At 40.3% G+C, this 13096-nt stretch overlaps 1 protein-coding gene across 1 annotated transcript in view; it reads right to left on the minus strand.

The window, feature by feature from the left end:
• Positions 1 to 5314: 5314 nt before the first annotated feature.
• ndufs5 (NADH:ubiquinone oxidoreductase subunit S5) overlaps positions 5315 to 13096 on the minus strand; it is a 30590-nt gene continuing 22808 nt past the window's right edge. The window contains exons 2-3 of the mRNA XM_028819360.2: positions 7091 to 7310; positions 5315 to 5491 (exon numbers count right to left, since the gene is read on the minus strand). Coding sequence (XP_028675193.1) covers positions 5387 to 5491; positions 7091 to 7306 — 321 coding nt within the window. The 5' untranslated portion in view covers positions 7307 to 7310 and the 3' untranslated portion in view covers positions 5315 to 5386. The remainder of the gene's footprint in view (positions 5492 to 7090; positions 7311 to 13096) is intronic.

Genomic DNA, 13096 nt, shown 5'->3' on the forward strand with positions numbered 1-13096 from the left:
GTACCAGCTTGCAGCCTGAGAAGTTGTTTGATTGTAAATTTTTCAGGAAGAGCACAGCCTTTACAAAATCTAGCTAACACTGCCATCTGGCTGCATGCAGTGGAATAGCAGGCTGACAAGGCTCTACGTGATTTAAAATGTGCACTACTCTTCCTGACTATTTCTCGGGGATATATATGAATGAATGCAATTCTAACAATGAATGAATGCAATTCTAGCACAACTTCGTGGAGATAAACAAAGGCCAATAGCCTATTTTTCGAAGAAATTGGATCCAGTGGCTGCAGGATTTCCACCTTGTCTCAGATCTGTAGCAGCCACAACAAAGGCCGTGCTAGCCAGAATAGATATAGTGCTCATGAGCCCCCTAGTGGTAAAAGTGCCTCACGCCATACACTCCATTTTAGTACAGGCTAAAACCTCACATCTCACTACTGCTAGGGCAATACACTATCAAAATGTACTCTGTACATTGTCAAACGGTACCATAGAAAGGTGCTCCACCTTAAATCCAGCTACTCTTCTTCCAATTGAAGAGGAAGGGGAGCCCCACAACTGTCATGACGAAATAACTAAGGTTATAATACCTACGATTGGAAAATGGAACATCTTCAACCAGCTATGCAGTAGTCAAAGGTGACCACCTGCTGGAAGCAAACCGAATTTCTTCAAGTTTAAGCGTGCAGGCTATCACCCGAGCTTGTCAGTTGTCAGAGGGAAAAAGTGTAACTATCTAAACTGATTCTAGATATGCTTTTGGAGTCTGCCATGATCATGGGGCATCATGGAAACTCAGGGGATTCAAGACCAGTACTGGCAAGCCCATTCAACATCAGAAATTAATAGAATCCCTCTTAGAAACTATAACCAAGCCATCAAAACTGGCAATAGTTAAATGCCAAGCTCACACAGGAAAACAGGATCCTGTCAGCAAAGGAAACGAATTAGCTGATCACTTTGCTAAACAGGCTGCTTATAATAACACACCAATCTCTTTATTTCAACAGAAAGTTGACAAGGACCCGGATAATCAAATTATTTCTTTACAGAGTGCAGCCACAGACGGAGAAAAGAGAAAATGGTCCAAAGGGTCCCTCTCTGATGGAGTCTGGACCCATAGACAAACTAACAAAACTTTCCTTCCAAAAGCCTCTTTCCCAGGAATGGCAAAAAATGCCCATGGCCTAGATCATGCTGGAAAAGACGCCATGGTCCAAGATGTTGAGAGACATTGGGATGCTGTAGGTTTCTCTACTTATGCCGAACAGTTCTATAGGCGCTGTGCATTATGTCAAAAATATAATGTAGGAAAGGGCACCCAGGTAAGTCCAGCCGTAACACCTAACCCAATGGGTCCATTTGAACACCTTATTGTCTAGTAATTGTTGATGTGTTCTCCCGATGGGTAGAAGCTTTCCCTTCTAAACACGCTGATGCTCAAACTGTAGCCAAAGCTTTGATCAAAGAAATTATCCCTAGGTGGGGTATACCGCAGAAATTATAAACTGATAATGGCACTCCTTTTGTGAACTCCATTACAAATGAATTAACCACCTGGCTCCAAATTAACGTACAACACTATTGCAAGTACCATCCTCAAAGTGGGGGTATAGTAGAGAGATGCAATAGTACCTTGAAATCTAAATCGGCTAAAATCTGTGAGCAAACAAATTTAACTTGGCCTGATGCTCTACCCCTGGCCTTAATGGGATTAAGAGGGAGGACACACCGACAGTTAGGGCTGTCGCCATTCGAAATTCTGACCGGAGGGCCCATGCCAGTCGGCATGGTCATAGGTAATGTTACACTGCATACTGTGGACAATGATCTTCTTTCCAGTCTTACAGGTCTCCAAGCTTCTCTGAAGGTAGTCCACGAGCAGGTTAATCAGGCCTGGAGAACTAAACCTCCATCAAAGGACTCCCCGATTCCGTTAGGAACCTGGATTCTGGTTAGAGATACTTGAAGGAAACATTGGCATCACCCTCGCTGGAGAGGACCGTTCCAAGTTCTGCTGTCGACACCACATGCTGTTAAAGTTGAGGGACTGCCTGCCTGGATTCACGTCTCACATTGCAAAAGATGGCACCCTTGATTGTGGTACTACTATGTCTTTCCTTGCCCCCTTGTCAACTGCCCTGGTCACCTTGACCTTCCCTTTCGGAATCACCACATCAGTTCAGGTTGATTTCTGTTCTATTATTGACTGTGGGACTGGCTGTCATGTCCAGTGGACCTGGTCTGACAAATATGTGTGTGTAACTGTTACAAACACTGGATTCGGAAGAAACTGTGATGAGTGGGAATGGGTTTTTGCTAATACTGGAACTGATGACTGGGGTTATCAACCCTATAAGCCCCAAAAGTATAGTCTGAAATATCGGTTTTCTATTATAAAAGGACATGCCCCTCATGAATGTGCCGAAAACCATTGTAACCCCTTGGTCATTACTCTGAAGAACCCCTCTTTACATGATTCAGGAACCTATATCTTAGGGGCGTATGTATCTGGAACAGATCCTCTAGGGAGATTTCAAATTAAGGTTGAAACTCTGTTATTAACACCTCCCATTTCCCCCCACACACACACACATCTCCCCAACTCCTGGTCCAGACCTGCCTCCTGTCAAGGTCATGAATATTTCCACCCTTTCTTCCACTTTTTCGATTGAAACTGGGTATGGAGATCAGAACCGTTGGCTGCAGTGGGTGTTATATTCGGCTGGACAAGTAAATCAATCTGATTGTTATGCATGTGCTACTGCTAGGCCACATTTGGCCACTGTCCCTTTTCCCCTTTCTAACATATCTGATCCTACTGGCCTACCTTGCCTACTTGCCCTTTTTATCTCTTCCTCCATTCCAACCGACTCCAATTGCATTACACTGTCCCTTCTCTTTCCCCCCACTCTTCATATGACTCCCCCGATGTTCCAGCCTCATGAAGGTAATTATACCTGTTTTTTTAGAAACCTCACCTCCTCCCGTGGCACTAATGTTGGTAATATCCCGTCCTCGTTCTGTTTCCAAACTTTTCCGGTTAATTCTTCCTCTTTAGCTTCCAAATTATCAACTTTTCTGATTACTCAGAATACTCCATGAGCCGATACTTGGTGGATGTGCCGTAAGTCTAAATTGCTTGACATTCTTCCACTTGACTGGACTGGCACTTGTGCTGTAATACAACTTGTTATGCCTTTCCGACTTCTCCCTTTAACTGCCTCCCATGTGTCGACCAATTCTGGCCGACGTCATCGACCCCGTTCTGTGGACCCTTCCCAGTTTTCCCTACATGGCCCTGGGGTGTATTTTGATTCCACTGGGGTCCCTCGTGGGTCCCTTGCCTTGAACTTATCAGGGACTCAAGTTGCTGCTGGATTTGAGTCTATTTTTCCTCAGGTTACTATAAACAAAAATGTTGATTGGATTAATTACCTCTATTACAATCAACAACGATTTTTAAATTTTACTAAAGAAGCTGTTGAAGGTATCCATGAGCAACTTGATAAAACATCTGTTATGACCTGGCAAAATCAATTGGCATTAGATGTGCTCCTGGCTGAGAAAGGAGGCGTTTGTGCTATGTTTGGTGAGGTATGCTGCACCTATATCCCTAATAATACAGCTCCCGATGGATCAATCACCCATGCTTTAGCAGATTTGACTGCTCTCTCTGATGAACTAGCTACTAATTCTGGCATTTCTAATCCTTGGAACCAATGGTTTATGTCCACTTTTGGGTCCTGGGGCCAATGGCTTAAGTCGATTTTCATTTCTGTTACAGTTGCTTTTATAGTCCTCCTGCTTGTAGCTTGCTGTATTGTTCCCTTGATAAGATACATTGTATCCAAGTCTTTTACTGCCTCTATGGCAAAGGCTTACTTTTTACACAAAGCAGCCATGGTTCAGTTCAGCACAGCCACCCCACACTCCTCCGCCCACTCCACTCCTTCCCCCTCTCCTACCCTGTCCCCTCCATTTTCCCCTAATCAAGTATTTTTTTTTTTGTTTGCTCAAAAAGTTGGGAATGTGGAAGATGAATGTTCTCCTCGCTTCTTTGTAGAAATGCATGTCTAAGAAGGCAGCTTTATGAAACCATTCAGCATGCTTTGCTGAGCAAGCAGAAAAAAACCAAATTTTTCTAAATGACTCAAGGTTAAAGCATTCCACACATGAGTCAGCCTTATCACGTTTTCCCCTAGCTTACATTTCAACACCATAACACAGGAGCCAAGAAGATCAGCTTGCACAGGGGTGTTTTAGAAACTCAAGGATTTTGTAAAATAAATTTGTCAACTGTTGCATCTCACAATGATATTAAATCACGCATTCTAGGGGTATAAAAACTTGCCCCACCCAATAAACAGGGTTCAGAAGAGCCCGGACGCTGTCATGTAATATTGATTGCCTGCTTTTCTGAAACCTGCTCACTGTGACGATGAGAAAATAAAGCTGCTATATGATCACACCTGCTGTCTTGTCTACGTGATCATCCACAAAAGATGTTGTGCTGGACTAATGCTAGCGGTAGCATGGCTTCTTTACAACATGGTGTCTTCCAGCACATTAAGGCTGCCACCTATTTCTATTGAAACTGTATTGTTACATTCAAGAGGCCACTCGATATTGGTTGTAGATTGGATATATACTCCTCATTACTTGGTGTTGCAACCTTGTGAACACTAAACACTACTATTCACCAACAGTTTACATAAAGGAACATATAAAAACAAAAAAGTTGTAAAATAAATTGTTATCCACAAGTGAAAGTTTGACAATAATTCCATGGCCTCTTTTTCAAACCTGAATCTGTCTCTAGTAAGAAAATGTCCCTGCCAATTTTTAATCACACTTTTTCCCCCATTAGGCAATGATGAGGTTACATATATTTATGCATGTCTGGCAAATTAACAGAGATTTTGACTTTTTACAAGTAAAACATATGCAAAAAACAGAAGACAATTAAGCAGCAGACAAACTGAAAGCAACAAAAAAATGCAGGTCATGGTAAATCTGTGATTTACAGCTTGATAACACATTCAGAACTGAGCATCTAGGTTTTACGATCATTCATCCATTAAGACATTACTAAAATCAAGTTAATCCAGTTCTAATTCACAGAAGTCACAGCCTACTCTAGCAACATAGGGCACAAGGTAGGGGCCAAACCTGGAAGCAAAGAAAATCCATTATTGTTAAGTGACCAGTTAAATTTATGCAAATCACTGATGACTTATTTACCACAAGAAACAGCTGACCTTTGTCAATAAATCTTACATTCTTTAAGATTAAAAACATCAAGAACATTCAAATATAATTTTTATATTTTTTATTATCAATAACACTCTTCAGATTTAACAAGTATGACTTCACTGCATATGGTTTCTTATGGTCTTGGGTCTTCATTACCAGTGTGGTGAGGAGGTGGAATGTATTTTCCTTCCTTCATCATCTTTTCCTTCTGTGTCCGTATCTCAAGCAAGCGTTTTTTCTATTTACAAAGAGAATAAAATGTAAACTCAAGAGGGTGATTATACAAACTGCAAAGACACTTCAATCTCAATTATTCTGAAACATGACATTTTCTTCAAGCATTTTCCAAACATCCTTTCCAGCCATTAGCCAAACAATACTGTCAAGTAGTGCTGGGCGGTATAACCAAAAGTCTATATCACGGTATTTTTCAAAATGATACCGGTTTCATGGTATTCGACGGTATTTTTTTCCCCATGCATGTTAACCACATTTTCCACTGCGATTTCTGTAATAGACTGGCTAATAATAACCTATTCCACTGTCATGAGAATTGTACATTATACAAAAAAATTTTTAATGTGCACACACATTAATACAGGTTTGCATGACCCCATAAAGTGATAGTGTTCAAGGAGGTGGCACTAATGAAGAGGAGGAATCACATTGCATGACAGCTGCATTCAAAATATAGATCCTTTTTATTGAACAAATTTTGCAAACAACTTGTACTATAATTCTGACAACTATTTTCAACCATCCAAAGAGGCATTTAGACTTAGTAAAATATCCAGAGGTGCTTGTCAAAAGTTGTATTGCACTGAACATGTCTTAGAAAGGGAATAAATAGTAAATATTTTTTGTAAACCAACTACACTTTCTGTTAATGTTACCAATCTCTGTCCACTGGCACATTAGACATATGGATTGTAATGGCATTAGTTATCTCAATCCACTGCTTGCTTTTTTTGTTGTAGGCAGTACCTTTGGCAAACGCGTCTGACTCGAGTGTCCTCTCTAGCTTTTTCAGTTTTACCCGAGGACATGGAGGGTGCCAGTCTTAGTTCCGTACATTCATGGTACACCAAAGCATGTTTTCGGCTAAGGTGGTGCAGCAAATTGCTCGTATTGCCGCCTCTGGCAACAACTTTAGCTTGACAGCATTTGCAGTAAATGGTTGTTTGGTCTACATTCCGACCTTTTAAAACCAAAGTATCTCCAGACAACAGACATGGCTCCTTTTTTCGGCAAAAGTTCTTCTGTGTCATCACGTTCAACTTTATCATCTGCTACAGCTTCAGTTTCTGAATGTTCTCTGTCCATTTTCATCGCTCAATTCCTCCACTAACGCATGTACTCAATTGCATGCGTGTTTAACGGTGTAGCAGTGAAAAAGGTCCCCCCTTAAACAGTTTTCCGCTGCACCATGTTCCGAATATTGTTTAAGCTATTTAAACCGGTATTGCGGTATAAGAAAAATCCGTATCATATCAAAAATAAAAAACGGTTTTCTGTATGAACCAGTAAACCTCCCAGCACTACTGTCAAGTACAGTATCTTTTCAGCAAAGTTGAAAATTAAAATAAAGATAACAAAATTAAAACCATCCTGTAAAAGCTATGTACTTCTGTTCCATAGAACTGAAAGATACAAGATGCTAAAAGATACAAGATGCTAAACAAAGTTTCAGCCAAATAAATATAACAATGAGATTTCAAGTATATAGTTTTAAGTGTTAACTGGTCAAACAAAGAAATTGAAAGTGGATTAAATGAGACATTAAGAATACTCTCGTACTAGCAACAGCTTGCTTATGATTCAATACATCTCAGCTTACTGTCTTTTGCCGGTGCATGCACTCATAGAAATCTTCAAATTCAGATTGACATTCCCTACGTGCACGAATTTGCCCAATTCCATGTGAGCACTCAATCCATTCCTTTTCAAAAGCGTGGCAGCGAGATGCTTGTTTGTATGGCTGTTGACCACTCTGAGCTAATATCCATTTGTCAAGATTGATGCCAAGCCGGTCTTGAAGGTTCACAAATGGCATGGCTCTATGAAGAAAAACACAAAAACAACAGAAATCAGCTTTTATAAAACACAATTTACTATAGTTCTCCAGTATTAGGGTGTTGTACCGTGTTAGCCATTATGAATGTAGAGAAAAGCCAAGCAACATGACACCTTTTATTGGCTAACTAAAAAGATTACAATATGCAAGCTTTCGAGGCAAATCAGGCCCCTTTTTTAGGCAAGATGTAAGGGGCCTGAGTTGCCACGAAAGCTTGCATATTGTAATCTTTTTAGTTAGCCAATAAAAGGGGTCATTTTGCTTGGCTTTTCTCTATAGTTCTCCCAAAAGGTCATTCCAGTTGCTTTGATAACTTGCAGCCTTTTCTGGCTTGGACTGACATGCCACAAACACAACAGAAAAGATGCAAACAGATTTCTGTTGACTTAATGTACTTGTATCATTTTCACCAGCAGATGATATCTGGGAGCTAAATAACATGAACGCGCTTAAGCAAAACTACATCATGTTGTAACGTGCATAATAATAGCAATGCATATTCTGTAAGATGTCAAATGTTTTAATGCACCAGTATGTAGCAAGAGTGACAAACAAAGATTATGTGGTGGGTAGGGGCTCCAATGTGGAAAGCAGACACTACACATGGAAGAGTAGGTAATATTAGATTAAAGCGTCACAAACAAAATGTTTGTGCATGATTGTACAGTATATCCATTTTATTTATTTTTAAAGTCTTTGGATTAACATAGAAGCTATGTACCTCTATTTTGTATGTATGTAAAACTTTCTCTTATGTACAAAATGCAGATAGATTTACCTAACCTAACGTTTACCTCTGTGTGTTTGCGTGCAGCCAGTTCAAGCGCAGTTGGCTCAGTGATTTACTGAATTTCATCAATGGCGTCAGTTGCACCTTGTACATATAATAATTGATCGTTGCAGTAGTTTTTTTTTTTTTATTGAAGTTTTTACAGTTCACTGGAAGTGTGTAAAATGATCAATGTTGCAGTAATTGTGGTGCTCTTTGCATGAAAAAAAATATGCGTTCCATTAAAATTTCACATTTTCTTTTTGAATTGTGATGTTTACTTAACTCTTTTAGGGCTAATTTTTTTTTTGTTTCTTTTCTCCCAGGGCTGAATATTTTTCCAAAAACTAACATTTTTTAAAAAAGAACACAAAGCAATTGTTTAACATATCAAATCAACAAAAAATATTTACTTTTGACAAATGTTACTGTCTTGCATGTTGTATGAGCCTGCATACTCTATGATTTCACATACATATCACATACATTTTACACAGCAAAGTCTGATCTCGCTCAAAGCAGCCAATTTCAGTCATTGCCACATTGCACTCCTTACAATATGTGTTGCTTTAGTGCCTATTTTTCAATTGTCTGTTGCTGCACTTTCTCACATATATTGTTAGTGTGTACTGTAGAGAGACAAGTCACCCATTTGCCATCGTGCCATGCCACTGCCACCAAGTTTTCTGCCTGCATGAAAACCGTATTGTCACCTCTTTTCATCTTCTGAAACTTTATGAACTTTATGTATGGCATTATAGCCTGGCTCACCCCATGGGATTTGCTTCTGTTTATTACAGAAGTGAATAAAACTTTGCAGCAGCACGTACCTAAGCCACCAAGGGGACAAAACACGTTTGGACCAATGTTCCCTGAAGTTATATCACCAGTTCTGTCCCATCTCTATTTGTAATGCCGCAGCGCGCTTCATCTCGTCTTTCGTTGTGGGTTTCCACTTTGAAAAACGAGAATGCGATGCAAACGCAGCCCGCGATTCAAAAAAAATATCTGCCTACCTGTTTGTCTCGTCTGACAGTAGCTGAAAAGCAGCATCAGGAGAGAGCAGCCTGAAGTACAGCAGCTGGTGATCTGTCATGTCCAACAGCAAGCCATGCCGTCTTGTAAACTCCAGTAGCCAGATCGGCTCTCAACAGATCAACGTCTGTGTATTTATCCCATGCGAACCTTGCCGTAGATGCATCGGCTGCGCGAAGGCACTCAAATGGCAGCAGATCCGCTGGCGCGGCATCGGCTGGTGTCTGATCAGCTGATGCCTGCTTCTCACTCTCTTGCTCGATCTCCTGATCACTGCCAATAAAATCCGATTCTGAAAAATCAAGAGTCCGACTCTGCGATAATGCGCAAAACATCGTCTGCCGAGTGTTTTCTTTTCTGCACTTGCTTCGCTCCCTTTTCACATGTCGATGCCATCTTGCCATTGTTTGCATTTCGCAACTCACGCACACGCAAGGTTTAGTTGCCGAGTCAACGAGTCTAGCATTCCTCCAAGCACAGAGGGAATGCCTGTGACGTGACAGTGAGATTTGTCGCCATTAACAGCTGATTGTCGCCCCCTATCCCTGGATGTCGACTTTTGTCGACATTCGCCTTCAACCCCTCCTGTCGACAAAAGTCGACATCCGCCCTAAAAGAGTTAAAAATGCAGCAATAAAGTATTTGGCATCCAGGGGTGCATTAACCCCCAAGTATGTGGCGGTTTAAGGGTTAAACTCTGATTCTTTTGGCCTGGAATAAACAAGGAGGTCCGACGATTTTGCTTTCCTGTCCGGAGTGCCAACTTTGTCAGATTCTTCATAGGGACTGTGTTCCTCTCATTCCTCTCCCACTGTCTGATGTCCCCTTTGAGCGATTCGGTATGGATCTTATAGGTCCTTTAGAATCCTCAGTGAAAGGTCACAAATATATGTTAGTAACTGTGGACCACGCTACTCAATATTCAGAGGCCGTTTCCTTGCGCTCGGCTAATTAAAAAAATATCGCACAGTAGGGGTGGGCGGTATGACCAAAATTCTATATCACGGTATTTTTCTAAATTATCCCGGTTTGACGGTATTCGACAGTATTTTTTTCCCCATGCATGAGTGGATGTTAACCACATTTTCCACTGCAATTACTGGCTAAGAATAACCTATTCCACTGTCAAGAGTATTGTACACTGTACAAAAAAACCATTTTAATGTGCACACAATTATTAATACAGTTTTGCATTGCCCCATAAAGTGATAGTTTTCAAGGGGGTGGCACTAATGGAGAAGGTATCACATTGCATGACAGATGCAGTCAAAATATAGAACCTTTTTATTGAACAAATTTTGCAAAAACAAACTATAATTTTGACAACATATTTTCAACCATACAAAGAGGCATTTAGACTTAATAAAATATCCAGAAGTGCTTGTCAAAAATTGTATTGTACCGAATATGTCTTAGAAAAGGAATAAATAGTAAATATTTTTTGTAAACCAACTACACTTTCTGTTAATGTTAACAACCTCTGTCCACTGACACGTTAAAGTGACTTTTTAAACAACTTTCTCATCATTAAACTGCATAATATTTAAACTAATAAATAATAACAATAAAATAAATAATAGTATTATTACTGATAGTTGCACTATTACTTCAAGACTTCAAGCCCAGGTGCATTACACAGTATTCACCAAATTAAAATAAAATAAAAGTGCAACTTGATGACATCTTTATAATACATATTTATCTATTTGACTTATGCCTTTATTCCAGCAACTTGCAACATCTGAGGTACAATTTGTTACATTACTTTTGTTTTTTGCAGCACAGGCAGGTGAAGTGACTTCCTCAGGGTCACACAGTGGTGTCAGTACCAGGATTTGAACTGACAAGCTCCGGGTTTGCTGAAATATTACTGAAGAAAGAAAAAAAAACGAAAACGGGCAAATGGGGCTATGCATACAAACGTCCATCCATCCATTATCCAACCCGCTATATCCTAAATACAGGAGCCAATCCCTGCCAACACAGGGCACAAGGCAGGAAACAAACCCCGGGCAAGGTGCCAGCCCACACACACCCACACACCAGGGACAATTTAGAATCGCCAATGCACCTAACCTGCATGTCTTTGGACTGTGGGAGGAAACCGGAGTACCCGGAGGAAACCCAGACAGACACGGGGAGAACATTCAAACTCCACGCAGGGAAGTGAACCTGGGTCTCCTAACTGGCACCTTTCACTGCGCCACAATGCCGCCCGCATACAAACTTAAAAGGTTTAAATAAAACAGAAATATATACCTTTATTTTTACTTCCTTAACTTGTGGAGGGTGTATCCTGTAGCAAAGCCCTAACTTTTTTCATGAAAGCCCCTTTCAGTCAATAAGCCTTAAAAACAGGTGTAAAGCTAAACTTGCAGCACCACTATTCAATTACACTTGCCTAACGCCTCTCCTAAGGGGAGATACTGTGGGATCTAGGCATCAGTCAAAGCACCAATCACAGGCCCGATTAGAAAGCAGGAAGCTGTGATTTGTCGTCTCCCTCCCATGTAACAATCACAGCCCGTGTTACAATGCACTATGTATGTATGTGTATATGTATATATGTATATGTGTGTGTTTATGTATGTGTGTATATGTATGTGTATATATATGTTGATATGTGTATATATATATGTATACATATGTGGATGTGTATATGTATTATATATATACAGTGGTGTGAAAAACTATTTGCCCCCTTCCTGATTTCTTATTCTTTTGCATGTTTGTCACACAAAATGTTTCTGATCATCAAACACATTTAACCATTAGTCAAATATAACACAAGTAAACACAAAATGCAGTTTGTAAATGGTGGTTTTTATTATTTAGGGAGAAAAAAAAATCCAAACCTACATGGCCCTGTGTGAAAAAGTAATTGCCCCCTGAACCTAATAACTGGTTGGGCCACCCTTAGCAGCAATAACTGCAATCAAGCGTTTGCGATAACTTGCAATGAGTCTTTTACAGCGCTCTGGAGGAATTTTGGCCCAATCATCTTTGCAAAATTGTTGTAATTCAGCTTTATTTGAGGGTTTTCTACCATGAACCGCCTTTTTAAGGTCATGCCATAGCATCTCAATTGGATTCAGGTCAGGACTTTGACTAGGCCACTCCAAAGTCTTCATTTTGTTTTTCTTCAGCCATTCAGAGGTGGATTTGCTGGTGTGTTTTGGGTCATTGTCCTGTTGCAGCACCCAAGATCGCTTCAGCTTGAGTTGACGAACAGATGGCCGGACATTCTCCTTCAGGATTTTTTGGTAGACAGTAGAATTCATGGTTCCATCTATCACAGCAAGCCTTCCAGGTCCTGAAGCAGCAAAACAAACCCAGACCATCACACTACCACCACCATATTTTACTGTTGGTATGATGTTCTTTTTCTGAAATGCTGTGTTCCTTTTACGCCAGATGTAACGGGACATTTCCCTTCCAAAAAGTTCAACTTTTGACTCATCAGTCCACAAGGTATTTTCCCAAAAGTCTTGGTTCACCACTGTTCCATGTTTTTGCCATTTGTGGATAATGGCTCTCACTGTGGTTCGCTGGAGTCCCAAAGCTTTAGAAATGGCTTTATAACCTTTACCAGACTGATAGATCTCAATTACTTCTGTTCTCATTTGTTCCTGAATTTCTTTGGATCTTGGCATGATGTCTAGCTTTTGAGGTGCTTTTGGTCTACTTCTCTGTGTCAGGCAGCTCCTATTTAAGTGATTTCTTGATTGAAACAGGTGTGGCAGTAATCAGGCCTGGGGGTGGCTACGGAAATTGAACTCAGGTGTGATACACCACAGTTAGGTTATTTTTTAACAAGGGGGCAATTACTTTTTCACACAGGGCCATGTAGGTTTGGATTTTTTTTCTCCCTAAATAATAAAAACCATCATTTAAAAACTGCATTTTGTGTTTACTTGTGTTATATTTGACTAACGGTTAAATGTGTTTGATGATCAGAAACATTT

Source organism: Erpetoichthys calabaricus, chromosome 14 (genome assembly GCF_900747795.2).
Source record: "Erpetoichthys calabaricus chromosome 14, fErpCal1.3, whole genome shotgun sequence".
Classification (NCBI taxonomy): Eukaryota; Metazoa; Chordata; class Cladistia; order Polypteriformes; family Polypteridae; genus Erpetoichthys; species Erpetoichthys calabaricus.